We start from the raw sequence: 27735 nt of genomic DNA, 5'->3' as shown, positions 1-27735 counted from the left end.
AAAAAAAAAAAAAAAAAAAAAAAAAAAAAGCCAGAGTTCAACCCTTGGCCCCATTATGATAGAAAGAGGGAACTTTCCCCTGCAAGTGCAAATGGACACAGACACAGATATAAAAATACAGACAGACACACGGATATAAAAAAAAATTTTTTTTTTAAATAAAAAAGTCCAGTGTTAGACTGGAGAGATGGCTTTGTGGTTATGAACACTGGTGGCTTTGGCAGGACATTGGTTCAATTCCCAGCACCCACATGGCAGATCACAACAATGTATGACAGCAGTCCCAGGGGTTCAGACATCCTCCTCTGGCCTCCGTGAGCCCCTGGCACTTAGTGCACAGACACGTATACAGACAAAACACCCCTACGCATTAAAATAACAATATATATATTTTTAAAGTTCAAGGTTGGGCTGGCGAGATGGCTCGGCAGTTAAGAGCACTGGGTGTTCTTCTAGGAGTCTGGGAGTTCAATCGCAGCACCAGATGGTGGCTCACAATCATTTACAAAGGAATTTGATACCTCTCCTGGCATGCAGGTGTACATGCAGACAGAGCACTCATACATTTACCAAAAAAAAAAAAAAAAAAAAAAAAACAACCAAACAAACAAAAAAAACCCAAAAAACAAAAAAAACCACAAAAACCAAAACAACAAAAACCCAAATAAATAACAAAACTGCAAAGTTCAAGCTCATCATAAGCTACATAAGCTTGAGGCTGGCGTGGCATATATGAGATCTGTCTCCAAAACAAAACACATCCGATAAGAGCCAACAGATAAGGGCTGGAGAGATGGCTCAGTAGGTAAGAGCACCTGACTGCTCTTCTGAAGGTCCAGAGTTCAAATCCCAACAACCACATGGTGGTGTGGCTCACAACCACCCGTAACAAGATCTGACGCCCTCTTCTGGAGTGTCTGAAGACAGCTACAGTGTACTTACATATAATAAATAAATAAATAAATAAATAAATAAATAAATAGCTAGCCAACAGATAAGTGAATAGTCTCATTCATGTATCCAGCACTACCGCTTACCACCCCGTCTGTCTCCAACTTTGCGTGGCCCTGACCACTCCCTGGGTCCCACAGTCCTCCTTTCTCCTCAAGCTCAGCCCCTTGCTGAGCTCTTGGTATTGCTGGTCCCTCAGCTGGGTGCCACCCTCACTGCTCCTAGGAGCCCCATCCCAGCTGGTCTGTTCCCCATACATGTATGTCTGCTGGGGCGCAGGAAGCCTTGTGGACACCAAGACCTGAATGAATATACGTTATGCCATAGGCATGCCTTTCATCCCAGCAATCGTATCTCTGCGAGTTCAAGGCCAACTTGGTCTATATAGCAAGCTATGGTCTCAAAAATATTTTTTTAAAAAAATAGAAAGCAAGAAAGAAAATAAACTTGCAGTCAAGTCAGGTAATGGGGCTGGGACGGCTCAGTTAACAGGCACCTCGGGGTTTTTTTACCTCAGCACCCAGGTAAGAAGTCAGGCATAGGGACTGGTGAGATGGCTCAGCGGGTAAGAGCACCCCACTGCTCTTCCAAAGGTGCAGAGTTCAAATCCCAGCAACCACATGGTGGCTCACAACCAAACTTAATGAGATCTGACTCCCTCTTCTGGAGTGTCTGAAGACAGCTACAGTGTACTTACATATAATAAATAAATAAATCTTTAAAAAAAAAAAAAAAGAAGTCAGGCATAGTGGTATGTGCCTGTAACCCGACTTCTGGGAGCTGGAAACAGGAGGACCTGGGGCTCACTGGCCAGCCACTATAGCTGATTTGGTAAACTCCAGATTCAATAAGAGACCCTGTCTCAAAATACAAAGTGCGTGCACACACACAAGCACGCAAGCACGTGTGCACGCACATATACACACACAATCTCAACTTTGAGGCCATATGCTGAACACGCCTACCTAGGACTCTCCTGAGCTCCCAGCACTAGGGACTAATCCATTTGTTCTATTAGAGGCTGTGCCACCCTTTCCTGCCCAATAGCCATTTACTGCCGTAAGCACTGCTCAGCTGCCCAGTTCATTGCTATGCATCCTGCTCCTAGCAGGGCAGCCAGTCTACAGTGGCCTCTGATATAGTTCACGAAGCCAGGACAGGGCTGGGGTGAGGGGTGGGGCCATGCAAGGCCTAGGGGAGCAAGCAGAGCCATGCAGTAGGATCCCTCGAGGCCTTTACAACAGTCTATGGTTACCTGAAGATACTCTGTCCCTCCCGGGCACGCAGCGTGTTGGGTGGAAAGGGAAGGGGTTAGTGTGGCCCTGGATGCTGCTGGCTGGGGGGTCAGAGCTGCTGGACGCCGGGGACGAGGGGACTCACCTGGCTCTCCACCAGCATGGCCATGTCCATGAACATGTCGTGCAGCTCCCGGATGCTATTCTCCAGTTTGATGATCTCACTGTGTCTAGTCTCGATCTCACTAAGGGCCTGCTTCGAGATACTGGAGTCCATGATGATCTAGAGGGTAAAGTGGAGGAGACGGACTGGACTGGGAAGGAGGCTGCTATTATTTGTTTTTTTTTTTTTAACTCTATATGTAGGGGGCTGGAGAGATGGCTCAGCACTCTTCCAGAGGGCCTGAGTTCAATTCCCAGCAACCACATGGTGGCTCATAACCATCTGTACTGGGTATATACACATGAGTGTGGTGTCTGAGAAGGCCAGAAGAGGGTACCGTAGCCCCTGGAGCTGGAGTTACAGGTGTTTGTGAGCTGTCAGACATGGATGCTGGGAACCACACTCATGTCTTCCAGAAGGGCAGCAAGAATTCTCAACTACAGAGTCATCTCCAGGCTCAATACTTTTGTCAAGTTGACCTAATCTAGCCTCACCTGGGAAGAGACTCTCATCTCAATGAGGATCGTCTATATCAGCTTAGCTAGGGACATGTCTCTGAAGGACTGCCTTAATTATCAATGCTAACCGATGTGAGAAGACCAGGCCCACTGTGGGCAGCACCATTCCCTACACAGAAGATCCTGGACTATGTGAAGAGAAAGCTAGCTGGGCACCGGGCATGCAAACATTCTCTCTCTGCTTTGACTGCGATGTGACTAGCTGCTTCAGTCCTGTCAGCTAAACATGACCCCTTTCCGCTGAGTTGCTTTTTGTTGGGGCTTCCCCCCCCCTCACAGCAATAGAAATGAGACTAGAATAGGGGCCAAGGAGGGAGGTAGCTGAATAGATATATCCCAGGAGCAGCAGCCACAGCCTTTCCAACCTCCTGTTTGGCACCATTGCTAATGAGTCTGTGTGTGATTCAATTCCTGCCTGAAATAAGGAGCCGATGACACTCTCCCACACAGTGAGTGCTGCTCACCAAGTGACTGTTTTGTTATGGCAGGCATAGTGGGGCACACCTTTAATCCCAGCCCTTGAGAGGCATAAGCAGGCCAATCTCTGTGAATTCCAAACCACCCAGGCTTACACACAGAGTTCCAGAAAACAGCCAAGGGCTATAATTTTTTTGACCCTGTTGCAAAAAAAAATTATTGCATTCATTATTGTATATGTGTGGAAACACGGCCAACAGCCTATGTGTGGCAGTCAGACAGGAGTCAATTTTCTCCTTTCACAATGGGAGCCCTGAGCATCGAACCCAATCCTGTTGGCCCTTATTTGGTTGTTTTGAGACAAGGATCTCATGTATTCCAAGGCTGGCCTCGAACAAGCTATATAGTCAAAAATAAGCTCTTCAACTCCTGATCCTCCTGCCTCTACCTCTTTAGTGCTGAAACTACAGGCCTGCAACCATGCTGGGTTTTAGAAAGAGAAGAGGATTAAAGTCTCAGGTTCACAGTGGCAGGCAAGAACTTTAACAATCCCGCTACAGCCCAGTCTTGTTTTGGAGGTTTTCTTTCTTTGTTCCTTTGTCTTTCTTTCTTTTTTTTAAAAAGATTTTATTTATTTTATGTTTATGAGTATACCGTTTATGTTTATGAGACACACCAGAAGAGAGCATCAGATCTCATTATATATGGGTTGGGAGCCACCAGGTGGTTGCTGGGCATTGAACTTAACTACTGAACCATCTGTCCAGTTTTTTGTTTTTTGTTTCTTGGAGGGGGGTGGTCTACACATTTATTTATTTATTTTCCTTTTTAAGATTTATTTATTTTTATTTTATGTGTATTGTGTTTTCCTTGCGTGTGACTCTGTGTGTGTGTGTGTGTGTGTGAGAGAGAGAGAGAGAGGGGGGAGGAGGGAGAGAGAGGGAGAGAGGGGGAGAGACAGGAAGAGACAGGGAGAGACAGGGAGAGAGAGGGAGAGAATGAGAATGTGTGTGTCTGGTCCCCTGGAACTGGAGTTACAGACAGTTGTGAGTTGCCATGTGAGTGCTGGGAACTGAACCCTGGTCCTCTGGAATTAAAAAATAATATTTTTTTATTTGTGTCTCTGTGTGTGTGCGCGTGCACGTATGTGTGTGCATGTGGGTCTGTGTACCAACTTGCACACTGCAGAGGCCAGAACAATATATCATCTCCTCTCTCCCTCTCTACCTCACCATGTAGGAGAATGTTCCTACATCTGTCTCCATTTTTTTGCATGTGGGGTGTATGACGCTACAGCTTGCTTCTAGTCAGAGGAAAACTGGGGAAGGAAGCCAGCTCTCTCCTACCATGCGGCTCTTGGAGATGGAACTCAGGTTGTAAGACATAGTTAGCATCAAGTTCCTCTCCCTTCTTAGGCGTCTTGTCAGCTCTGCCTAGGCGAGACAGTCTTCTCCCTGAACCAGAAATTTGCCTTTTGGGGGATAGGCTGGCCAGCCAGTGCGCTCTCAGCTTTGGCCTGGGTCTGCCTCCTCACCGCTGGAATTACAGGTACAGTTTGTTTTTAGGTAGGGGTGTGTACAGCCCAGCCCATCCTCCACTGAGCTGTGTAGCCAGGGATGATATAGACTACATCTTCCTTCCTTCCTTCCTTCCTTCCTTCCTCCCTCCCTCCCTCCCTCCTTCCCTCCCTCCCTCCCTCCCTCCCTCCACCCGCCTACCGGCCCAGTGCTGGGATGTCAGGTGTGCTGCACCATGCCTGCTTGGTACCCTGGCTGCCTTTGAACTGGCGGCAATACTTTTTTCTTATTACATTGTATTTGTGTGTGTGTGTGTGTGTGTGTGTTTATGGTGTGTGTATATATATATATATATGTGTGTGTGTATGAATGTGTGTATGTGTATGTGCCTATGGTGTGTGTGCATGTGTGTATATGCATGTGGTGTGTGTGCGTGTGTGTATGTGCTATGTGTGTGTGGTCTGAGTGTATGGATGTGTGGTGTGTGTGTGTGTAGGCAACTTGCAGTTCTCTCTTCCATTTGAGTCTAACTCAGGTCTTCTGCCTGGCAGCGAGCTCCTTTATCTGATCTTAACCTGAGACAACTCTTGAAAATTTCACCCACCGTTGTCACTGGCAACTATATGACCCTCAATCTGGTCCCCCCCCCCCCTTCACTTTCGATTCAGGCTGTCTCTAAAATCAGCCTCATTTGGGTGCGGTATCCAAAAACCACCCTGATCCAGGGTTTGACCCACACACTGTGCTGTAGTGTGGAGGGATGCGGTTAATGGGTCCTGGTAGCAGGGGAGGGGTTCACACTCACCCCAGAGGCAAAGATGGCAGGGTTCCCACTTTCCAGCATGTCTTCCAACTCCTCACTGGTCGTGGTCCGGCCGGCTGTGGGTGGGATCACACTAAGCCACGCCCTCTCCTGCGAGCTCAACAGTGTCTAGCTTCCGACCAACGCCCCACCCTCAACCACACCTCTAACTATAAGCTCCGCCCCCACGCCCTTATTGATGGCCCCACCCCCATTTCTAGCCACAGGCTTCATCGATGGCCTCACCCCCGCCCCAACCAGGCCATACGCGCACCACGAGGTCCTACCCACCCCCACTCTATCTAGCCCAAACCCCTATACCTAGACTCTATTCATGGCACCACCCCTCCAATCCAAGTCACACTCCTACCCACAGGCCACACCTACCACCACCACCTGGCTCAAACCACAACCCCAGGTCCTACCTGCTCGTGGCTCCAACCCTCAAGCCAAGAGCCCCGTTCACCTCTTCTTCAGCCACAGACCCTCCCTTCCCGCCCGGACCCTGCCCCAGCTCACTGATCTCCAGCTGCCTCTGGATGCGTCCTTTGCAGCGTTCTCGGTAGTCTGACTGAGTGGCGTTGTACTCGGACATGACCTCCACAAACTTTCGGGACAGCGTGGAGTGCTGGGAGTCGGGGGCGGGGAGACAAGGGTACCGGAAGGTAGGTAGTGGGCTCCACGGAAGGCCCAGAGACTCAGGTGCCCGCCCACCCTCGCCGTCAGCTGCACCTGCGTCTTCCGGATCCTCAGGTCGGCTGATGAGCGGTTCAGTCCTTCCTCCTGCTCGATGCTCTGCTCGATGCCTGGGGTGGGGAAGAGGGAGGGAAGGAGGCCGCTGAGCCGCACCCTGCCTCCATGCATCGGCCCCACCCATAAGTCAAGGATTCGGCTCCCCTCCCCAATCACAAGGGATGGGGGGGGTCACATGGAAGGCAAACTGTAAACAATAATGGAGGCGGGACCAACAGCAGTCCTTCCAGCTGGGAGGTGTGTGCAGCTGTGTACACTCGCGTGTGAGCACGCGCACACACACACACACACACACCCCTGCGCACCCAGATGTGTGCTGTGCAGGGTCTGGCAACTCAGGCCACTTTTGTGCAGGAAGCTGGGCAGGCCCAGGTGTCCACCCCCCTGTGGGACATGTCCCCGAAGTAGCCCTGGCCACTGGACATGCATGCATGTCTGTGACCTGAGACAGCTTATGATCTATGCATGGATACTCTTCGGGTGGACTTTTTTAATTTTACAAAATACTTTTAGTTTATTATTTCTATATAATTCTCATATAACCCAGGCTGTCCTGAAGCTACCTAGCCTCCTCAGCTATCCTGATCCTCATACTTCCACTTTGAACTGAATTCAGGACCTCATGTAGGCTGGGCAAGCGCTGCACCAATTGAGCCACGTCCCCGGACCACCACTGAGCCAGGTCCCCAGCCACCAGGGCGACTTACTCTTTAGCTTGGAGCGAACTTTGTTCGCTGTCTTCTTAATGTCCGACATGAGCTCCTCCAGTTCCTCCTTGGTCTCTATGAGGTGGGGCGGGGTGGGGGGGGGGAGAAGACATGGTGTATAGATCCCAGCTTCTAGCACTAGGAATGGGATAGAGGGCTCTGGACAAATCCCAGCCTTGTGATCTCCCTCCTCCCCTAGGCGACGTCTTGGTCTACAGCTGCAATTCTAGGCCAAGGCCGCCGCAGCAACAGTCTCACCCGCTCTCCCGCTGCCTTCAAGAAGCCTCCCCCCTCCTCCGCTGCCTCCCCCATCCCCTGTAGATAACAGATGGGGCTAAATTTAAGGCTGGGCGGCCCTCGCTGAGGACTGTTTACTTAACGGGTGCAGGGCATGGGATGAGCTCGGTCCACCTGGCTTTAACGGATGGCTCAGGAGGGCAAGCAGAGACGCCCACCAGGCCAAAGCACAGTTCACCTTGCCTACCCAGTGGAAGCCACAGCTGACCTTGAACTCCTCTCACAAAGCTGTCCTTCCTAGGTGGTTAGCTGCCCTGAGTGGCTGAGACAGGGGGCGCCCTGGTTTGGGGGGGGGGGGTTCAGGGGAAGGAACAGCAGTTTAAAATACTACCCCGAGGTGGGGGAAGGATTGTAGCCATGGAGGTGACAGGTCACTGGGGGTCAGGAGAGGTGAACAGAGGTAAGGGAAGTCCGTGGTCCCTGTCCTAGCCACAGCTGTGACCGCAGGCTGGCTGAGGCCTCAGGGTGTTCAGCTTGCCGCTCTCCCAGGAAGCCACCGGGACCGCCCTGTCTTCAGGAGAAACTGGGAGCAGGTCCCTGGCAACCACCTTTCCTACCATACACCCTGGGGGGGACAGGGCTTAGGGGTGACAGCGGTGGTGTATAAGGATCGAGAGCCACCTACTCAGTGGAATGTGAGACAGGGCAGGGGGCTATGCAGAGCAGAGGCGGAGGGAGCCTTCCTCCCACGAACAAAAGGAAACTTGGTCACCAGCTGCTCTTGCAGTCTCAGCCTTTTTTGCTCAGACCTAAAATAGCCCAGCCGGATGGCAGCCCCCGAGGAGGGAGAGCAGCATGGATCTAGGAAAGCCCCCCCCCACCCGACCCGCTGCCGATTCCCACATTCCTCCTTAGCTCTGCCCTGCCCCACAGCCCCGACGGGATGCCCTCTCCCCCTGGTGAGTGACTGCATCTCAGCCTGGCACCACCGCTCAGTTCCTGGGTACCACACCCACTCTGTAGGCCACACAAGGATGCTGAGAAACGAAGCTGAGTAGTTCCGGTACAGTGCGTATGTCCAGCAGCTTACGGGTCCCCTTACCAGCCCTCCCCTTTCCTTCAGATATAATCTCACGTAGCCCACACTATCCTGATCCTCCCTTGTAGCCAAAGATGACCCGGAACTCCTCATCTCTTTGCCTCTACCTCCCCAAATGCTAGAATGGCTACGGTCATGTGCCACCAATGCCCGGCTTATGTGCGCTGGAGACTGAAGTCAGGAGGACATCGTGCACGGCAGCCAGGCTCTCGGTCCACTGAGCTACATCTGAAGCTCATTGCTCTCTTCTTACCACAAAATTACCATATTATGCAGCCACACACGTCATCCTTGCCACTGTGGACACACCTTTAGGAAGAGGGATGGAGTGAGGTGACTGGACTCCCTTTCCATGCTCCTGGGTGGTCCCTCTCTCTCTCTCCTCCCCCTAGATGTCTCCTTAGGCCTCAAACACTGCATTCTGTCTTCCTAGGGGCACCTAAAATACAGCTGCCATCACGACTCTTGGTTCAAACACATTGAACCAAAGGGCCAGAGGGAACCTTACTCTGGACCAGAGGGTAAGGGGGTCCTGGGTTAGGGAGACACAAGGTTCCCCTTCCTTTTCTTGTCATACATATGTGAGCCACAGGGAGTTGGGGCCTCCCAGCAGACATGGAATGAAGCAAGCTTCAAAGAACACAGAGGGCAGGCAGGTATGAGTTGCTGGCTAGCCTAGGTCTGAGACAGAGGACTTGCCAGTCAGTGCCCCCGTGGGCAGAGGGTCTTGGCTGGGCCCTGGCAACCTGGTGCCTATCAACATGGCAATCATTGTCTGAACAAAGCACTGGTGTGGTGGCATGTGCCTGTGATCCCAGCACATAAGAAGCGGATGCAGGAGCATCGGGTTACTCTCAACAACTTAGTGAGTTCAAGATCGGCCCTGGGAGCTGACTCAGTAGGTAAAGAAAGGAGCTTGCCACCAAGACTGAGAGACTGAATCAGTACCTGGGACCCACGCTGTGGACTGAGAAGACCAAATCCTGAGTGTGCACATGGCACAACCCCCACCCCAGCACCACAGACAACTACAATAAATAGATGAAACTTTTAAAGGGGGGTGGGGCTGGGCAGATGGCTCAGTGGTTAAGAGGACCCAGGTTCAGTTCCCGACACCACATGGTAATTCCACTTAGTTCCAGGAGACATAATGCCCGCTTCTGACCTCCCTGGATACCTGGAACACACGTGGTACACCTGCATACATGCTGTGCACATAAAATAAATCTAAAAATAATAATAAAAGAGCAAAGAGAGGCCGGTTTGGTCTGTATGATGGGTCAGTCAGTTTCTCCCTCCCTCCCTCTAGGGTTTTTGGGACAGTGTTTCTCTGTGTAGCCCTGGCTGTCCAGTTCTGTAGACCAGGCTGACCTTGAATGCACAGAGATCCCCCTGACTCTGCCTCCCTGGGAGCTCTGGGATTAAAGGCATGGGCCACCATCACCAGCCCAGTTGAGACAGTATCTCAAAAGACAAAACCAAGCAAAATACAAGGCATGGTGAGCAAGGAGGACACCTGACAGTTTACTGTGGTCCTAGAAGCCCACCTATGGGCACACATACCCAAACACATCCGCTGACACTCACTCACACACACACACACACACACAAAATCTCAACAGGAGTGTTGAGGCCAGGTCAAGGGGCCCTGTGTCGGACTGAGTGGGACCTAGACACACGCAGCCTGCCCATGTGAAGGGAGACAGGTGACTGACTTCCTGGAGCCGTGGGAATGCAGGGCTCTGAGCTACCATGCGGCAGGGTGCCAGAGCTCACAGGAAGCTCTCTGCCTGCTTGGTCAGAGCGCTACCTCAGAGTTGCCATCTGCTCCCTGGAGAGCCCAAAAGGGTGGGGCTGGGCTGGGCAGTCTCCAATTCATCAGGCAACTTTCTTTCTCCTTTCCTCCCTCCCTCCCTCCCTCCATCCATCCATCCATCCATCCACCCACCACCCACCTTCCCAACTATTCATGGGCCCTCCTTCCCAGCATCCCAGGAGAGCTGCCTGCCATTCCTGTGCCCTTAGAAGAAAGCCATGTATCTGGGGAAGGTGGGGCTGGCCTGGAACTCTCTTTGTAGCTGAGGAAGTCCTTGAACCTTTTGGGGGAGGAGGTGTGGGGGGCGAGGGGGAGAATCCTTCAACCAGTGCATGCCAGGATCACAGGTATGTCCTCGCCATCCCTGGCCACAGCCAATCTTCACAGCAGGTCAATGTCTACTGGTTAGAGTGGCTGCTGACTTCCTTAACTCCAGTCCTGGGCCAGTGCAAGGAACCCTGTCTTCTCCACACGTAGGTCAAACACCCCTCTGCCCATCACACCCCAGTGCAGGGTAGCTGGAGCTCAGGGGCCCTGTCTTACTCTCATCGGGGTTCGGGGAAGCCAGGATGGCGCTGTGTTTCCGCTTCACCTCCTCCACGTTTTCGGCAATCTTGTCAATAAAGCCCCGGATCTCTTCCACCTGCAGACCCGGGTCAGAGGGGTTGAGAAAAACAGTGTAGGAAATCAGAGGAAAGATGGGCCAGCACTGGGGGCAGCTCCATGACAGGACCAAGCTCGGACTCTGCCTATGCACCCTCAAATGGGCTCACACTGGAGCACCCCCACCCCGGAGTGTGTATGAGAGGGATGACAGTGAACAGGGGTGAGGTGCATGAGAGTCCTGCACTGGCTCACGAGTGAGAAAAGGTAGGTACAAGAGAGGTCACTCGTTCCCACCTGTTCAAAGAACTCATCCATGAAGCGGTCTCGGTCCACAGTGACAGTGACATCATCGTCGTCATCGCTGTCCTTGGCCTGGACAGGGTTGAACACATAGGAGAGAATATGCCGAGATCCCAAACTATGAGCCATCTCCACACGTAGCTCAGTGAGGCTCTTTGGCCACTTATCTTCCTCTTGGGAGTCCCAGAGACAGACAACCTGTGCCCCACAAGCTTTCAGCCACAACACAGCATGTCCCCTTCCAGTAGTTATGAGACTTGGGTACCACATCAGTGGTCCCTAAAACTGAAGTCAGCCAATAGGTTACTGTCTGAGTTAACTGAGCCTTGAGCCCTACTGGGGTCTCCAAATTCTGCCTCACGGACTCCCTGCCAAGCCAGGACTCCATGCGCTCCAGAAGCAATGGTATTTGTTCTGTTCTGTTTTTAGACAGTGGCTCACTTTGTAGACTGGGCTACGGTTAAACTCCTGACCTTACCTCAGCCTCTCGAGTGCTGGCACTGTGGGTGTATGCCACCATGCCCGCTTCTCAATTAAAATGGAGCTCAGTGTCTCCGAGACCTATTGGTCCCAATGTTCCCAAAGCAGCCATACAAAAACCCACCAATCACCAGCTAGGGAATAATTAGACTAGGCAGCTGTCTTCTGGCCACAGTTATTTTCTTTTCCTTTCCCATTTTCATATGTGTGTGTGTGCACATGTTTATGTGTGCGTGCCGTCCATATGTGTGCGCATATTTGTACACGTGTGGGTTCACATGCAGGTGAAGGCCTGAAGCTGACATCCTCCGTCGCTCATCCACCTCATTTATTGAGGCAGGATCTTTCCATCGAACCCAGAGCTTGCAGAGTCGCTCATCCACCTCATTTATTGAGACAGGGTCTTTTCATCAGACCCAGAGCTTGCAGATTGGATGAGGCTAGTCTTGCTAGCCAGCTTGCTCGAAGGGATGCCCTGTCTCTTCCCTCTGCGGCTGGATTTACAGGCGGGCTGCACTCACACGGTATGAGTTCTGGGGATCTGAACTCGGGTTCTCTTGCTTCTGCAGCAAGCATTTTAACTGCTGAGTAAACTCCCAAGCCCTGGCCCTGGCCTTCCTATCCAACATAGCTGGAGTCAACCAGGGTCACGAGCTCAGTCCAATGTCCTTCCCACAGCCAAGTTACACCGGCGTGACCCTAGGGCAAGAACTGTTGCCTACGGGACGGAAGCTCAGGGCTCACTACAGAGGGTACTGCCTGTTCTCTCAACATGACTCGGGTAGAGAGGCCTGGCTCAGGGACACACACTACAGGACTGATGCTCTTCTGTGATGTGTGGATAGTGATAACTGACTGTAGGGGCAGAGGACTCAGAGCAAGACACAGGCGTCCGTCCCTGTCCCCATTACCGTAGTCAAAGCAAGACCCGCTGAATACAAGAGAGAGAGGCTAGAAGCTTCTCTGGAGGCAGCTTGGAGGGGCCCCTCCCATCTCCAGATCACACCTCCTCCCCCGGGCAGCTAAAATAAACCCCCACTCTGCTCCTTCTCCCCGGGTGCCTGTGGTCTCCAGCAGGTGGCCATCCCTCCCCCATCCTACAGACAAGGAACTATTGTCACACTTAAGAGGCCATTCCTGGACCAGGGTTGAGTCACACAGGGCACTCTGTAGGGAAACCGAGGCATGGCACAGCCTGCACGAGCTCTGTTCCCTGTCACCAGACAGCTGGCCAGGTCCTGAGCAGTGGAATTGGGGCTCCCGCCATTCAGCCTCCTGCGAGCTCAGGGGACCCGGAAAATTATGGGGGTACTAGGGAAGGTGGAATGGGAAAGTTCTATCGCCTTTGATTTTTTTCTTAGTTACTTAACATTTTTTTTTAATTTTAAAAATATTACATATAGGGCTGGTGAGATGGCTCAGCTGGTAAGAGCACCCAACTGCTCTTCTGAAGGTCCTGAGTTCAAATCCCAGCAACCACATGGTGGCTCACAACCATCTGTAACGAGATCTGACTCCCTCTTCTGGAGTGTCTGAAGTCAGCTACAGTGAGTGTACTTACATATAATAAACAAACAAATAAATAAATAAATAAATAAAATATTACATATAATTGTGGTGTATACAGGAAGGCACACACACACCGTGCATAGGTAGGTACGCTCCTGACCTCGTAGGTCAGAGATCAAACTGTATGAGTGGGTTCTCTCCTTCCACCGTGTGGGTCCTGGGGATTGGACTCGGGTCAGCAGGTTTGGCAGCAAGCCCCTTTACTCACTGTGCCATCTTGCCTGTTCCTTTATTTTTTTTTTTTTTTTGATCTTTGAGACAGGGTCTCACTTAATCCAAGACAGTCACCAACTCAATGTGAAACTGAGGATGGTCTTGAACTCCTGATCCTTCTGCCTCCATCTCCTAGGGCCTCAGCATTGTAGCCATTTTACCACCATACCCAGTTTCCAGTTCTCTCCTCTGGGAATGTCCAAAGCTGGGCAGGCTAGCACCTGCCTGTAATCCCAACTGTACTCCAGAGGCTGAAGCAGGAGGATAAGGAGTCCTTAAGAGGGTAAGGCTCTCCTTAGCTATTTGGGGAGTTCAGGACTAGCTTGGGTTCTCTGAGATGCTGTGTCAAAAGGCTAAAATGGCCCCAGAGAGCTGGCTCAAAGGCTAAGACCTCATAGTGCTTTTATAAAGGATCAGGGTTTTGGTTCCCAGCACCCAGCACCCACAACAGGCAGCTCACAACCACTGTGACTCCAGCTTCAGGGGATCTGGTGCCCTCTGCTGGACTCTGCAGGAAATCCACTCAAGTGTACATACCCGCTCAAAGGCATAAGTATATACTAAAAAAAAAAATAAATAAATAAAAATTAAAAATAATAAAAAATTGCACACGCACGCACACACACACACACACACACACACACACACACACACACACACACACAAAACTCAGTTGGTAGAGGGCCTAGAGTGCATGAGGCCCTGGGTTCTGTCCCTAACACGTCAGAAGGTGTGTGCCAGCCTTGCTGAGCCCCCCTGCTCCTCCCTTGGAGCCTTGGGTTGCTACCGCCCTGTACCTCACTTTGCCATTCCTCACACAGGCACTTGTCCTTCCTAGAATCTGTCTAACTGTTCCCACTACCTCCCGAGGGCTAGACAAGACTGGAGACCGGCAGGCCTCATCCACGAGGGCTGGGAAGGGACATTCAGGGGAGACTCTGAAGGTGTCGTTCAGAGTGTCCCCAAAGCCAATCAGAAGGTGTGGGTCAGACCTCCCCACTGTCATGGCTCTCGAAGCCCATAGGAATCATCTTTCCCAAGTCCCTCTCCCACCCTCTTAATCTCCTCTCTAGCTACTGTGATGAATGCCCTGAGAACGGGCACCTCAGCGGACAAAGGGTTTATTTCGGTTCACAATTCCAGGTTACAAAAGTCCTAGTGGCAGGAGCTAGAGAGGCCCAGTCATATCACATCCAGTAAAGGGCTAGAGAGATGGCTCGGTGGTTAAAAGCGCGTGTTGCTCTTGCAGAGGACCTGAGTTCAGTACTTAGTACCCACATGGTGGCTCACAACCATCCACCCTTATTCAGCTCGGCACCTAAGGAATGGCGCCACCCACAGTGGGCTGGGTTTTCCCACATCGACTTAACACAGCTCCACCCAGACTTGCCCATGGGGCCAAGCCAATACAGACAAACTGAAGGTCAAGTCTCTTCCCAGGTTGTGTCTGGTTGATAATTAAAGCTGGACAGTGGTGGCCTGTGCTTTTAATCTCAGCGTTTGGGAGGCAGAGGCAGAGGGATCTCTATGAGTTGGTCTACGGAGCAACTTCCAGAACAGCCAGGACTACAACAGAGAAACTCTGTAAAGTCAGCCATCACTGCCTTGCTCCTTCAGGACTTCTCACGAGTGCCTTTCTGTTTCCTTCTCTCCTCAATCCAGAGACTACACAGTCCCTGTGAGCATCTTCCTGCCGCTGCAGGCCACTCTCTGCTTGCCCCGTACTTCCATCCCCTCCCTCAGATGCTGCCTCGATTAGGGAAACCGCCCTCCTTCCTCCGGTTTCCCATACACTATTCATGTCCTGATGGGAGCCACAGCCGTACTTTATGCCCTCAGGGAGCTGAGGAGGATCCCCTGTTGCCCCTGCCTGCGGGCCTATGACAGAGCGCTCTGTCACCACCTCACCCAGACGGCTCTGCTCCTGTCTGGAAGGCAACAGTCTTTGGCAGTCTCTTTTCCTCCCTGTGGTATAGCTCTCTGCTATAAAGAACGCGTTCATGCCTTCTCCCCGGGGTGGCTGTATCAGAGATCTAACGGTCTTGCCAGTGTTCTCATCTCAACAGGAGTGTACGCTCCTTTTATCCTACAGAGGGCCAAGACTTGTTCCGTCCTGCCTCTGTCCTCTGTCGCGCACAGTACACAATCGGGATCCGCCGAAGTCTGAGAAGTGTCAAAAAAGCTGATCAAGCCAGGCACTGGTGGTGGCCCACACCTATATCTCAGCACTCAGGAGGCAGAGGCAGGCAGTTCTCTGAGTTCGAGGTCTACAGAGTGAGTTCCAGGACAGCCAGGGCTACACAGAGAAACCCTGTTTCAAAAAAACAAAACCAAAAAAAGCAAAACAAACCAAAGCTGACCAGGATGGATGGTCCAACTCTATTATTATAGCCAGAGATCACATAATCAATGCAGGCTGGCAAGGTGGCTCAGCAGGTCAAAGAGCTTGCCTTGCATCCCCAATGACCTGAGTTCAATGACCTGGGTTCAATTCCTAGAATCCACATTAAAAAAAAAAAAAAATCTGGATGTAGAGGCTATTATTTGAGATCGCAGTGTGCTTACCGGGTGGGGGTGGGGGATGGAGGCGGGGCCAGAAGAACCCACTGGAAACATACAAACACACATAAGCAGTCAAGCTGAAGAAATAAGAGAGACCCTGGCTCAAAACCAAGGCGGGAGCTAGTGAGGTGGCTAAGCAGAAAAACGTATTTGCTACAAGGTCTGACGACCCACCCTGGATCCCTAGAACCCACAGAAAGGTGGACGGACAGAGCCAACGATAGCATATAAGCCATAGCAAGCACACCCACACACACGTGCGCGTGCGAGAGAGAGAGAGAGAGAGAGAGAGAGAGAGAGAGAGAGAGAGAGAGAACTGAAACAGTTTAAAAATTTATAACCATGCCGGGCAGTGATGGCGCACGCCTGTAATCTCAGCACTTAGGTGGCAGAGGCAGGCGGATTTCTGAGTTNGAGGCCAGCCTGGTCTACAGAGTGAGTTNCAGGACAGCCAGGGCTATACAGAGAAACCCTGTCTTGAAAAACAAAAACAAAAACAAAAACAAAAACAAAAAAATTATAATCATTTAATACTTCTTTCCATGGAAACCCCCAAATCCTCCCCTGCCCCGTCCTGAAGGTTACAGTAAGGACACAGGAAGGCTCTCCCCTGTTTCCTCTGGTTCCCCTCTCCGGGTTTTCTTGAGTCAGGGTCTCTATTCACAGGGCTAGCCTCTAACCCCCATCTCTCCGCCTCCATTTTTCTAGTAGTAGGATTACAGAGATGGGCCATGATGTTCCTCCCAGACACATACTTGACCAAAACAAAAATCAGGTAACCTGGCTCAGCCGGCTATCCTGGCATGCCTTCTTCCTGGAGTCTTGACCAGGATGGGCATGGTCCATGAACACACAGTGGTTACCCACGTACCAGGAAGGTGGCACAGTTGGCAGACTGCCTGCCTACCACGAATGAAGCCCCTGGTTTGATCGCAATCACCCAATAAGCCCAATGTGGTGGTGCATGTCCATGATCTTTGCGCTTGGGATGGCAGAAGCAGGAGGATCAGGCGTTCAAGATCATCCTCTGCTACATAGCAAGCTCAAGGCCAGCCTTTGCTACATGAGGCCTTGTCACAAACAGACAAACCCCAGTGAGCAGTCAGATATCTGCTGGGTGTTTAAGGACCCAGGTGGGCGGTGGTGGACACTGTGGAGAAGGGAGGGATAACGGCAAGAACTAGGTGAGCTTTGGCACGGAGGCAGCAGCTGGACCCATGAGGTAAATGCAGATCAAGGTGCAAACATCTTACGGACAGACACTCGCAGAGGTCACACAGTACAGTCCCTTGCTGCCAATCTGGCCAGAGTCTGCCTGTGCCCTTTTCCAGAGCCCTCTCCACAAACGTGAACCCCTTCAGTGCTCAGGAACTCCAAACCAGAACATGGGAACATCTTTACCTCCTTCCTTCTTCCCTCCCTCCCTCCTTCCCTCCCTCCTTCCTTGTTTGTTCTATGAGGCAGGGTCGTGCTAAGTAGCCCAGGCTAGCCTTTAATGCATAGAATTCCTCTTGCCTCCACCTCTCAAATGTGCCAGCTGCATGACACAAAGCCCCAGGTTTTCCCTCTTTCATATATCCTAACATTTTGATTCTTCCTGGCAGGTTTTTTGTTTTTTTGTTTGTTTATTTTGTTTTGTTTTTCAAGACAGGGTTTCACTGTGTAGTTCTGGCTGTCCTGGAACTCACTCTGTAGACCAGGCTGGCCTCGAACTCAGAAATCCGCCTGCCTCTGCCTCCCAAGAGTTGGGATTAAAGGTGTGCGCCACCACGCCCGGCCTGGCAGGTTTTATTGTTTATTCCCTGGTTGTTTGTTTGGTTTGGTTTGGTTTGGTTTTTTTGGACTCAGATTCATACCCAGAACCCCTTAGGAGAAGAGTTAAAAAATCTTTTTTCCCAGGCGGTTGGAGAGACCGCTCAGCAGTTAAGAACTCCACATTGCACGCCTTTAATCCCAGCACTCGGGAGTCAGAGGCAGGAGGATTTCTGAGTTCAAGGCCAGCCTGGTCTACAAAATGAGTTCCAGGACAGCCAGGGATACACAGAGAAACCCTGTCTCAAAAAAACCAAAAAAAAAAATAAATAAATAAATAAATAAATAAAATAAAATAAAAAGAACTCCATATTGGTCCACTGAGCCAGCCCACTGGCCAAGGCCTGGGGGTGTGGCTCAGTGGTAGAGCCCCTGCCTAGAATCCCTCCATGGAGGGGCTGGGGGGCGTGGCTCAGTGGTAGAGCCCCTGCCTAGAATCCCCCAGGGAGGGGCTGGGGCGTGGCTCAGTGGTAGAGCCTCTGCCTAGAATCCCCCAGTGAGGGGCTGGGGGCGTGGCTCAGTGGTAGAGCCCCTGCCTAGAATGTAAACTGCCCTGAGACTGATCTCCAGCACTGCAAGCAAACAGGACAAAGGCCACTGAGGTCGTGGTAACTAATTCCAGCATACAGGAGTCAGAGGCAGAAAGGTCAATATATGTTTACAAGAACAACAGCTAAACCATCAATGAAAAAAGAAAACCCCCACATCCTCCATGGACGATTGAAACACCTCAGCGGCTTGCCACAAAGCATAATGACCTAAGTTCAACCCACATAGTGAAGAGAAAGAATGGACTCCTGTACGGTGGCCTCTGACTCCCATGGGCGCACTGGGGTTCTTGTGTGCCCCTTCCAAACAAATACAAAATAAATAAATGTACAGACAAGGACAGCCTCCACCTCCTGTTAAGTGGCCAGTGGGCTGGCTCGGCCGGGGAAGGCCCTTTCCACACAAGCCTGGAAACTCGAGTTTGATCCCCGGGACCCACACAGAGGTGGAAGGAGAGGAGCGTCCCCCACCCCCGACCCCCACCACCGGCCAGAGTTGCCTCTGACCCTCTGACCTCATGACCTCCAGGAATTCGAAGGGGCTAGGAGCAAGTGCCTTTCCCAGCGAGCATACTGAGGAAGATGGGACCTCGCCACTAAGGACAGGGCGCGGGAAGCCGTCCCTACCGGTGCTGAGGACGGTCTACATGGGCTTCCTGGCAGAGACTCCTGTATTCTAGGACACTTTTTCTCCAGGAAGCCAGTGTGATTGCTCTGGGAGGCGCAGAGGCTGGGGGATGGCAGCAGGCCAGCCAGCAGGGTTGATTCATCTGTTGAGCCCAGCCAGCCATGCTGTCTACCTACAGGGCTATTTTATTTTTCTCTTCCTCTTTTTAGTGACTAATCAGTATCGCTAGGGTAGAGAGGTCCAAGCTCCAGACAGGCTGGGTCCCCAGAAAAGCAGGTTCCCAAGTCCAGCCTCGCATCCCGTCTCCTCCCCGGGGCTGGGTGACTCCTGCAACTCCACTTTCAACTTAAGGTCCCTGCCCAGGCTCAGTGTCCTCCACAGACCCCGGAAAGGGGCTGTGTTGGGATGTGGACCCTTAAATAACAGCCCCCCCCATCCTCTTTCAACCATATGTTTGAGTAAAACCAGTGGTTTGACAAGACCAGTGGTTCTCAACCTGTGGGTCGTGACCCTGGGGTGCTGTATGACCCTTTCACAGGGGTCACAAGTCAGAATCATCATTACACTACGATTCATAACAGCAGCAAAATGACAGTTATGAAGTAGAGACAAAAATACTTTTCTGGTTGGGGGGGTCACCACAACCTGAGGGGCTGTATTAAAGGGTCTAAGAGTTGTGAGCCACTGGAGTAGATGGTCCTGTAAGTCACCCCAGACATGCACGTGCTCAGGCAGGGCATCCTCCAAACCGGTTCTCAGGGGGCTGGAGAGGAGTAAGGAGACCATACATTATGTCTACGGTCTCCCCGCAGCCCCATTCCAATCTCTGCTCTTTCTTTCTTTCTTTCTTTCTTTCTTTCTTTCTTTCTTTCTTTCTTTCTTTCTTTCCTTCCTTCCTTCCTTTTCTTTTTCTTTCTTTCCTTCCTTCCTTCCTTCCTTCCTTCCTTCCTTCCTTTCCTTCCTTCCTTCTTCCTTCCTTTCTTTTTTCTTTTTTTTGAGACAAGGTATCACATTGCCCAGGTTGGCTTTAACTGCTATGCAGCCAAGGATGGCCTTGAACTCCTTATCCTTTTGTCTCCATCCACAGAGTTCCAGGATTACAGGCCCACGCCACTAAGTCTAGCTAGTGTCAGCTCCATCTTACAGATGAGAGACAACAGATTAAGCACAACTAAGCATAAGACAGAGATGGTACTTAGAGGAGCAGGAGACTAGTGGTGGGCAAGGAAAAGAAAACCCAGAAAATTCTGCCCATCCTATATCTCATGAAACATAGGTACCAGGTGTCAGGGGTCCCGATATCTACCCCCTCCCGGTGTGCCTTTTTAAAAAAAATTTTTGATGCTAGGGTTGAACCCAGGACCTCACATATGCTAGGCAGGGGCTCTACCACTGAGCCATGCCCCCAGCCCCTCACTGGGAGATTCTAGGCAGAGGCTCTACCACTGAGCCACACCCCAGCCCCTCACTGGGGGATTCTAGGCAGGGGCTCTACCACTGAGCCACACCCCCAGCCCCTCACTAGGGGATTGTAGGCATGAGCTACATCCCCAGGTCTTATATTTTTAACTTTTTTTAGAGATTTTTTTTTAAATTTTATGTGTGTATATTTTGCTCACATATATGTACCACGTGTGTGCCTGGCACCCAGGGAGATAAAAGAGATAGGGTTTCTCTGTGTAGGTCTGGCTGTCCTGGAACTCACTCTGTAGACCAGGCTGGCCTCAAGCTCACAGAGAGCCACCTGTCTCTGCCTCCGGAGTTCTGGAATTAAAGGCGTGCACAACCACCACCACCCAGCTACAACAGGTTCTCTTAGCGCCTCCTTTACATCTTTATTTGAGACAGGCTCTCATTAAGTTGCTGAGGCTGATGTTGAACTCCCAGTGTAGTTCAGACTGACCTTGAATTTGAGATCTTCCCACTCCAGCATCCTGAGTAGCTAGCATGACAGGCACGTATCAGGAGACACAGCAGGTCTGATGCTGAAATTGTTCATTTTGGGGAAGGTCTAGATTCCCATCACGGGCCCCTCCTCTGGGATCACGCCCGGTCTCTGCCTTCAGAGGGGCCACACATTTCTCTCTTACTTTCAGGCTGGCTTGCTCTGACTGCCCAGAAGAAAATGAAGGCCTGCGGCTGGGGCTGTTGTTCAGTTGGTAGAGTTATATGATCAGCAAGGACCGGACTTCCACCACAATCACCAGGCAAACTGAGCTTGCAACCGTGCACGCCCGGAAATCCCAGCACCGGACACGGAAGCAGAAGAACTGCATGTGCTTTGAGGCTACCCTTGGTAGTGAATTCCAGGCCAGCCTGGGATACTTAGGAAATTTGCGTTAAGGGTTTCAAAAAAAGAAAAATGAAGAAAAGAAAAAGAAAGAAAGAAAAAGAGAATCAGCAGGCGGATACCTACATAACCACTGCTCTAGTGTTTGGGGGGGTGGGGGGGTGGAGGCTGCATGATCATGAGTTACCAAGGCCACCCTTGGTAACATAAGTTTAAGATCGGCTCCTTTCTCACAAATGAAGGGAAGGGAGGAAATGAGGGAGACCTCAATTCTCTCCCCAGCTGTGTGATCCTGGACCAGTCTTGGCCTCTGAGGGGTTAAGCTTCCGTGGGCCTATCTACAAGGATGGGGGGGGGGGTTCTGGCCCCTTCAGGATCCATTTCAAAGTGAAATCTGTAGGTCTGGGAGAGGCGGGGCTGAAGATGGCAAGAGGACCCGGCCCAGCCTACAGCACAGCGGCAAGGAAGCATGCCAGCTCTTTCCCCAAGTGTGACTTTTATAAATAAGCTCCCTTCTTCTCCTTCCTTCCAAATGTGGTGGTGCTGGGTGGGGGAGAAAGAGGAGGAGGAGGAGGCCGAGGAGGAAACGGGAGGGAAGGCTGGAGCAGGCACGCAGATGCCCTGTGCGGCCTGCAGCAGCAGCACCAGGTGCCTTCATCCCCTCGTGACCCTGACTCCTGAGTTTCAGGGGTTCCTGAGAACTCCAGCCACAGTGGAAAGTCTGAAGAAGTCTGAGGGCCTCTCCTCAAGCCTCAAGAAGCTGAGTTTTCCCCTTTTCCATTTCTCATGGATCCCACACTACATAGTATCAAAATCCCTGGGAGGCTAAAAACAATGGTGGATTGAGGGTCCTTCGGCCTCCATCTGGGGCGAGCTGACATGATTGGCAGGTGCCCCCCCCCCAATGTCTACAAGCTGAGCTACACCTTTCTAGTGCCAAGTGTCCTCCTTGCATCTCACAAACTGGAATTCCAGGAGAACAAGGGATTTCTCAGAATGACAGCAGCCCCCAAGACTATTTCATCCCAGCCATGCTTGGAACAGCTAGGACCACTCCCTCCCCAACCCCGGACAAGGCTGGCTAGTTGAGAGGACTGTCTCCAGTGGATCTGATGCCTGGGTTGGGTCGAACGCGTATAGCGTTAGTTTGAAGTCAAGTTTGTCATCGCTATGTGGGGCTACCCAGAACAGTGTTGGGGCCATAGCTCTAGGTTCAAGCTTTTTTCCGACCCAAGCTGTCTGACCCTGATCAACTGACCACTCCTCTAACAAACAAGTGGGCCACTTTTGCTCGGCCGCAGTTTCCGCTTCAGCAGCGAGGCTGAAGGCTCATAAGCAGAAAGGCTGCTACCGTGTGGAAAGGTCTGTGTTCGTGGCATGTGGTTCCCTCACACAATCATGACAGTCACATGGGGTGCCCCAACACGGGCATGACCATGTCACCGCCATCTATCACCTGGACATGCTATCTGACTCAACCTGTCACCAGACTGACACAATACTGCGCGCTGTCATCTCAGCACTCATGAAGTCGAGGCAGGAGGATTGCTTTGAGTTTAAGACCCAATGAGGCTATATAGTTCCAAGCCACCCTGGGGTACAGAGAAAGATTTTACATTTAAAAAAAAAAACCACACACACATAAAGCATAAAAACACCGGAAACTTGAGGGCAGCGACAAGGGGCGGGTGGGGAAGTGTTTAAACACTATATATGACATGAAAGGCTCTCTGTCTCCTTTGAAATAGATGAGGCACTGGGCACCCAGCCAAGAATAATACAGGTCTGAAGGCATGTGGGGGTCGCTTGCAGGTCGGGAACAGGATGAAGGCTAGACTGGAGAGCATAGATGTGGCTGGTATTATGGTAGAGGGATCCAGGCACAGATGGGGAAGCTAGGCAGAAATCACAGCCATTAGGTTAAAAGCCCTAAAACAAAACTTTCTATGAAGGGCTGTAAGTGGGGCACAAGAGGAGAGGGATCTAGGACGCCACCCAGCTTTGGGGGACACCCAGAATTCAACGGGTGGGGCTTGCTGAGGAATCAGATATGACAAACTGATGAAGCGCCCTTATTCAACCCTCCCACGGGAGAGCTTAATTTCTGTCCCTCTATGGTCTGAGGCCAGAGGACGACACTCCCCTGTGTGTTAAAAGTGGGGGTCTCATGATCGAAGGATCATGGGTTCTGACTTAGAACCTTTCTATTGCCTTCTACTCATCTCGAAACCCCGCCCTAAGAGCCACACCCCAGAGGCCTCCCTCACACAGGTAGGAAAATAGATCCAGGTCGCAGTTAGACCTGGCAATCCGGGAAGGGTCTGGGAAATGACAGCCTGTGTTGCCTGGAAGCCCAAAGGTGGACCAAGGGTGGATATGGTCGAGTCCTTTAATCCAAAGCAAGCTGGGGATCCCCAGAGCGACCTGGGTGGATCGGGAGCCACAGGTGATGGGAGCCACAGGTGATGGGGAGCCCCAAGAGACGGCTCCCGCAGAGGCCACCCCCACCCGGCGGCCTCGCTTCCGCAGCGCGCCCAAGGATGGGGTTGGGAGGGGAACTCTGGGCAGGGGGGTGGGAGGGAGACGAGAGGCTCAGCCTCCAGGGGACAGCGCAAGGACGGTGACAAGCGGGCGGAGAACAGGTCACGATTTTGCATCCCGCCACCGAAACCCCTTAACAGCCCTCCAATCGCCCCCAAACAGGAACGCCCTGAAAAGTTCCTCAAAACCCCAGGTTCTAGCCATCAGTCCCGGTGCTGAAGGGCTCCAGTCCGTGACCAGAAGTAGATCGGAGGGGTGGGACTCCCATGGGGGTTCGAGGGTCCCTCGGGCTTGCAAGGCTCCCTCCGTCCCCTTGTAGGTGCCTCGGTGGCATGCCGGAACAAAGTGGAGAATTTCAAGGCGCGGGGTGAGCGGCGCGCGAGGATCGGACTCACCGTGCGGAGCTCCTGGGTTCGGTCCTTCATGCTCCCGGGAGTGGCAGTAGGCGCCGGCTGCAACCGAGTAAGTCCCGCATGCGCGGATGCCGCCCCGCGGCTGCGCAGCGCCAGCCCGCGCCCCGCCCCAGTCCCTGGGACCCCCAAGCCCAACCCCAGCTGGCCACGCCCATCAGGCTTCCACGCCCGGATATATCCCGCCCAGGGCTCCGCCCACGGGGAGCGCAAAGGGGTACCAACCCAGCCCTTGGGACCTGGTTCCTCCCCTCGTCAACTAGTGATCTCTATCTCGATGTGGCTCCAACTCCTTGGCCCTTCTCTGACCCAGCCCCCACCTCTGCTCAGCCACTCATTATATAGATAGACCCTGGATCCTGACCCTCACGAGTCCTTCCTATCTCCTGGATTTGCTGGAGTGGAACCCTTCCCACTTTGTTCAATGATAGTCTCACTGTGTAGCCCAGGCTAGCCTTGAACTCCTGCTCCTACCTCAGCCACAGGAGTACAGGGTTTGCAGACATGAGCCTCAATGCCAGGTTTGACAATCCCATCCTGTCCTGCGATGGCTGAACAGATAAAGATGCTTGCCACCAAGCTTAAAGATCTGAGTGCCGGCGGGACGGAGATAGCACATGTCTTTAATCCTAATAGGCAGATCTCTGAGTTCAAGGCCAGCCTGACCTACAGAGCGAGTTCCAGGACAGCCAAAGGTTCACAGAGAAACTTGTCTTGAAAAAAAAAAAAAAACAACAAACAAACGAATGATCGGAGTTCTAGTCCTGGGACCCACGTGACTGAAGAAGCGCATTGGATTCTATAAATTGTCCTCTGACCTTCACATGAGTGAGCTCCATGCTTCATATATATGCAACCACACAACGGAGGCAGGAGACACAGGGACGACTGAATATAGAGTAAAAGAAAGCCCTCTCCGTAGTGGTTAATCCTAAGCCTTCCCGCCTTTCTGAGCATCCCCCTGTCTCCAGACCCGGTTGCTGCCTCTCCACTCTCCCCAGGTTTTCTCAGCTCACCTGTTCCATTCAAGACGAAGGCCTTTCTCTTTACACACAATCGATCAATCAATCAATCAATCAATCAATCAATAAATGTTTAAGATATTAAAAAAAAAAAAAGCTTGCCACCCCCACCCCTTCATACCTCGAGCCCAGAGTTCAAACGGCAGACCTGACGTCTTATTTCCTGTGTGGAAGCTGTAGGCTGCTCAGACCCAGGCCCAGTGGAAAGATCTCGGCAGTCCCTGCAGAGCAATGCGAACAGTGTACCCGTCAGTGCACTTGTACCTTTTAGCTGCCTGCCAAGATCTTGTTACAGAATACACACACACACACACACACACACACACACACACACGTAAGTGGTCTCAGGCTTTCTTGACCCCAAGCCAAGCATACCCACACCTCCTTGTACACTAGGGTTACCAAGGCACGGTTCTGGATCCGATCCTGCCTCCTGCTGCCCAGTGTGTCTGGCCCTGGCACCTCTCCCAGACTTTCAGTGCAGGTTAGATGGCTGGCTGGCTGACAGGCACGCTGGGGCACGGGCTTCGCCTTCCCTCTGTCCCTAGAAAAATCTGACAGGAGACAAATGTGTCCTGGCGCGGGAGAGGGCCATAGCCTTTCCGGTTGTCTAGACATCAACATTATGCTATATTTTATTTTTAATATTTGTTACATCATTTATTTGTGTGCATGAGAAGGCCACGGCTTACCCAGGGAGGTCAGGGCTCCTTGCTGGAGTCAGCTCTCTGCTTCTGTCCTGTGGGTCCCAGAGACCAATCCAGTTCATCAGCAAGTGGCTTTACTCAACGAGCCATCTTATCCTCTCTCCTCTCCTCTCTCTCTCTCTCTCTCTCTCTCTCTCTCTCTCTCTCTCTCTCTCTCTCAGGCTGGCCTCAAACTTGCTATATATCTGAAGATGACCGTGAATCCTGACCTCTCTCTGCCTCTATCCTGTTCCCCTACTCCAAGGTCCCCCCAAACGAACCAGGTATAATGCAACCCGACTTCACCGTGGGCTACCGGTGAGCCTACTGGCCTTACTTACATTGCTGAGAGGTTTCTTCCAGGTGTATGGATGCTCCCTCAAGCTACCCACTCCCGTCAGTGGTCTGGGTAGGAATGGTTCCCCACAGATCGGCAGGGAGGTATAGCCTTGTTGGAGGAAATGTGTCACTGTGGAAGTGGGCCGTGAGGTTAGACATGCTCAAACTACGCCCAGGGAGGTTAACTGTCTCCCTCTGCTGTCTGTGGGTCACGATGTAGCTCTCTCAGCTCCTTCTCCAGCACCATGGCTGCCTGCCTGCCACCGCGCTTCCCGCCATGATGATAACGGACTGAACCTCTGAAACTGTACGCCACCCTCAATTGAATGTTTTAATTTATTAGAATTGCCATGGACATAGTATCTGTATCTCTTCAGAGCAATGGAAACCCTAACTAAAATGTCCCCCAAGTGATTTTTTTTCCCATGGTTGCATGGATGGAGCCCCTACCCCTAGGTCTCCCCACATTTATACTCTAGCCCCTCCCTAAAGCATCACCCCCGTGCACCACAGGAGGGTGGGAGGGGGTGCCTGGATACTCACCGAGAGTCCCATGAACCTTTCTGCTCCCTCCTTCTCTGAGGAAAGATCTACTATGAACAGGCCCAGCCCCGCTCCTGAAGATGGTGGAACTTCGGCTCAGAGGACATCTGTCTACAACAGCCTGCCTCCCAGGTGCTGGGAATACAGATGTGTGCCGCCCTTCCCATTTTATGCAGAGCTGTGGAGGAAGCCTAGGGCTTCACACATGCTAGGCTAGCATTCTACCAACTGGATTACAAGTCCAGCATTTTTTTTTTCTTTGTATTTTGAGACAGCGCCTCACACTGCTAGCCTGGGATATATTAGGATATGTAGCTGAGGCTAGCTTCAAATTTAAGATCCTCCTGCCTCAGGCTCTTGAGTGCTGGGAGTACAGGTGCCACACAGTGTGCCAGTACACTTTGCGCATCTCCTCTCTGTCCTCCACATGGCCAATTTGACTGACAGGAAGCTGCCTAGCTCCGATCTAGTGGATTTCCTATACACAGGGACTGGAGTGGGTCACAACTTTGTCCTCAGGACTCAGTGTCTGTCTGTGGGGTGAGCCTTCAGGAAGATGAGAAACTGTTGCTTCCTGAAGAAAGCCATGCTATCTTGCCAACAGCGCTCATGTAGACATGTTAAATATCAGCATGGAAAATTAATGGACAGGAGCTGGAGAGATGGCTTAGTGGTTAAGAGCAACGACTGCCCTTCCAGAGGTCCTGAGTTTAATTCCCAGCAACCACATGGTGGCTCACAACCATCTGTAATGGGATCTGATGCCCTCTTCTGGTGCTGTCTGAAGACAGCTACAGTGTACTCACATACATGAAATAAATAAATCTGTTTTTAAAAAATGAATGAAGAAATGAAAGTGTGCACTTCCCTCTAAGCTGGCTTTCTTCTTTTTCTTCCTCAATATTTTCTTCCTTCCTTTCTCTTTCTCTTTCTCTTTTTCTTTCTTTCTTTCTTTCTTTCTTTCTTTCTTT

General features: G+C 51.6%; 2 protein-coding genes across 2 annotated transcripts in view; one reads left to right on the top strand and one right to left on the bottom strand.

The window, feature by feature from the left end:
• Window positions 1-24282, bottom strand: part of Stx1a (syntaxin 1A) — a 27670-nt gene extending 3388 nt beyond the window's left edge. The window contains exons 1-8 of the mRNA XM_021222616.1: window positions 24160-24282; window positions 11116-11193; window positions 10759-10858; window positions 7064-7138; window positions 6336-6409; window positions 6123-6231; window positions 5607-5680; window positions 2332-2469 (exon numbers count right to left, since the gene is read on the bottom strand). Of these exons, the coding sequence (XP_021078275.1) occupies window positions 2332-2469; window positions 5607-5680; window positions 6123-6231; window positions 6336-6409; window positions 7064-7138; window positions 10759-10858; window positions 11116-11193; window positions 24160-24189 (678 nt within the window). The 5' untranslated portion in view covers window positions 24190-24282. The remainder of the gene's footprint in view (window positions 1-2331; window positions 2470-5606; window positions 5681-6122; window positions 6232-6335; window positions 6410-7063; window positions 7139-10758; window positions 10859-11115; window positions 11194-24159) is intronic.
• LOC115063087 overlaps window positions 24188-27735 on the top strand; it is an 11389-nt gene continuing 7841 nt past the window's right edge. Inside the window, exon 1 of the mRNA XM_029533874.1 lies at window positions 24188-24391. Coding sequence (XP_029389734.1) covers window positions 24188-24391 — 204 coding nt within the window. The remainder of the gene's footprint in view (window positions 24392-27735) is intronic.

The sequence above is a fragment of the Mus pahari genome, chromosome 23 (genome assembly GCF_900095145.1).
Source record: "Mus pahari chromosome 23, PAHARI_EIJ_v1.1, whole genome shotgun sequence".
Classification (NCBI taxonomy): domain Eukaryota; kingdom Metazoa; phylum Chordata; class Mammalia; order Rodentia; family Muridae; genus Mus; species Mus pahari.
The sequence above is the reverse complement of the archived record's forward strand: the minus strand, read 5'-3'. Positions and strand labels throughout refer to the sequence as shown.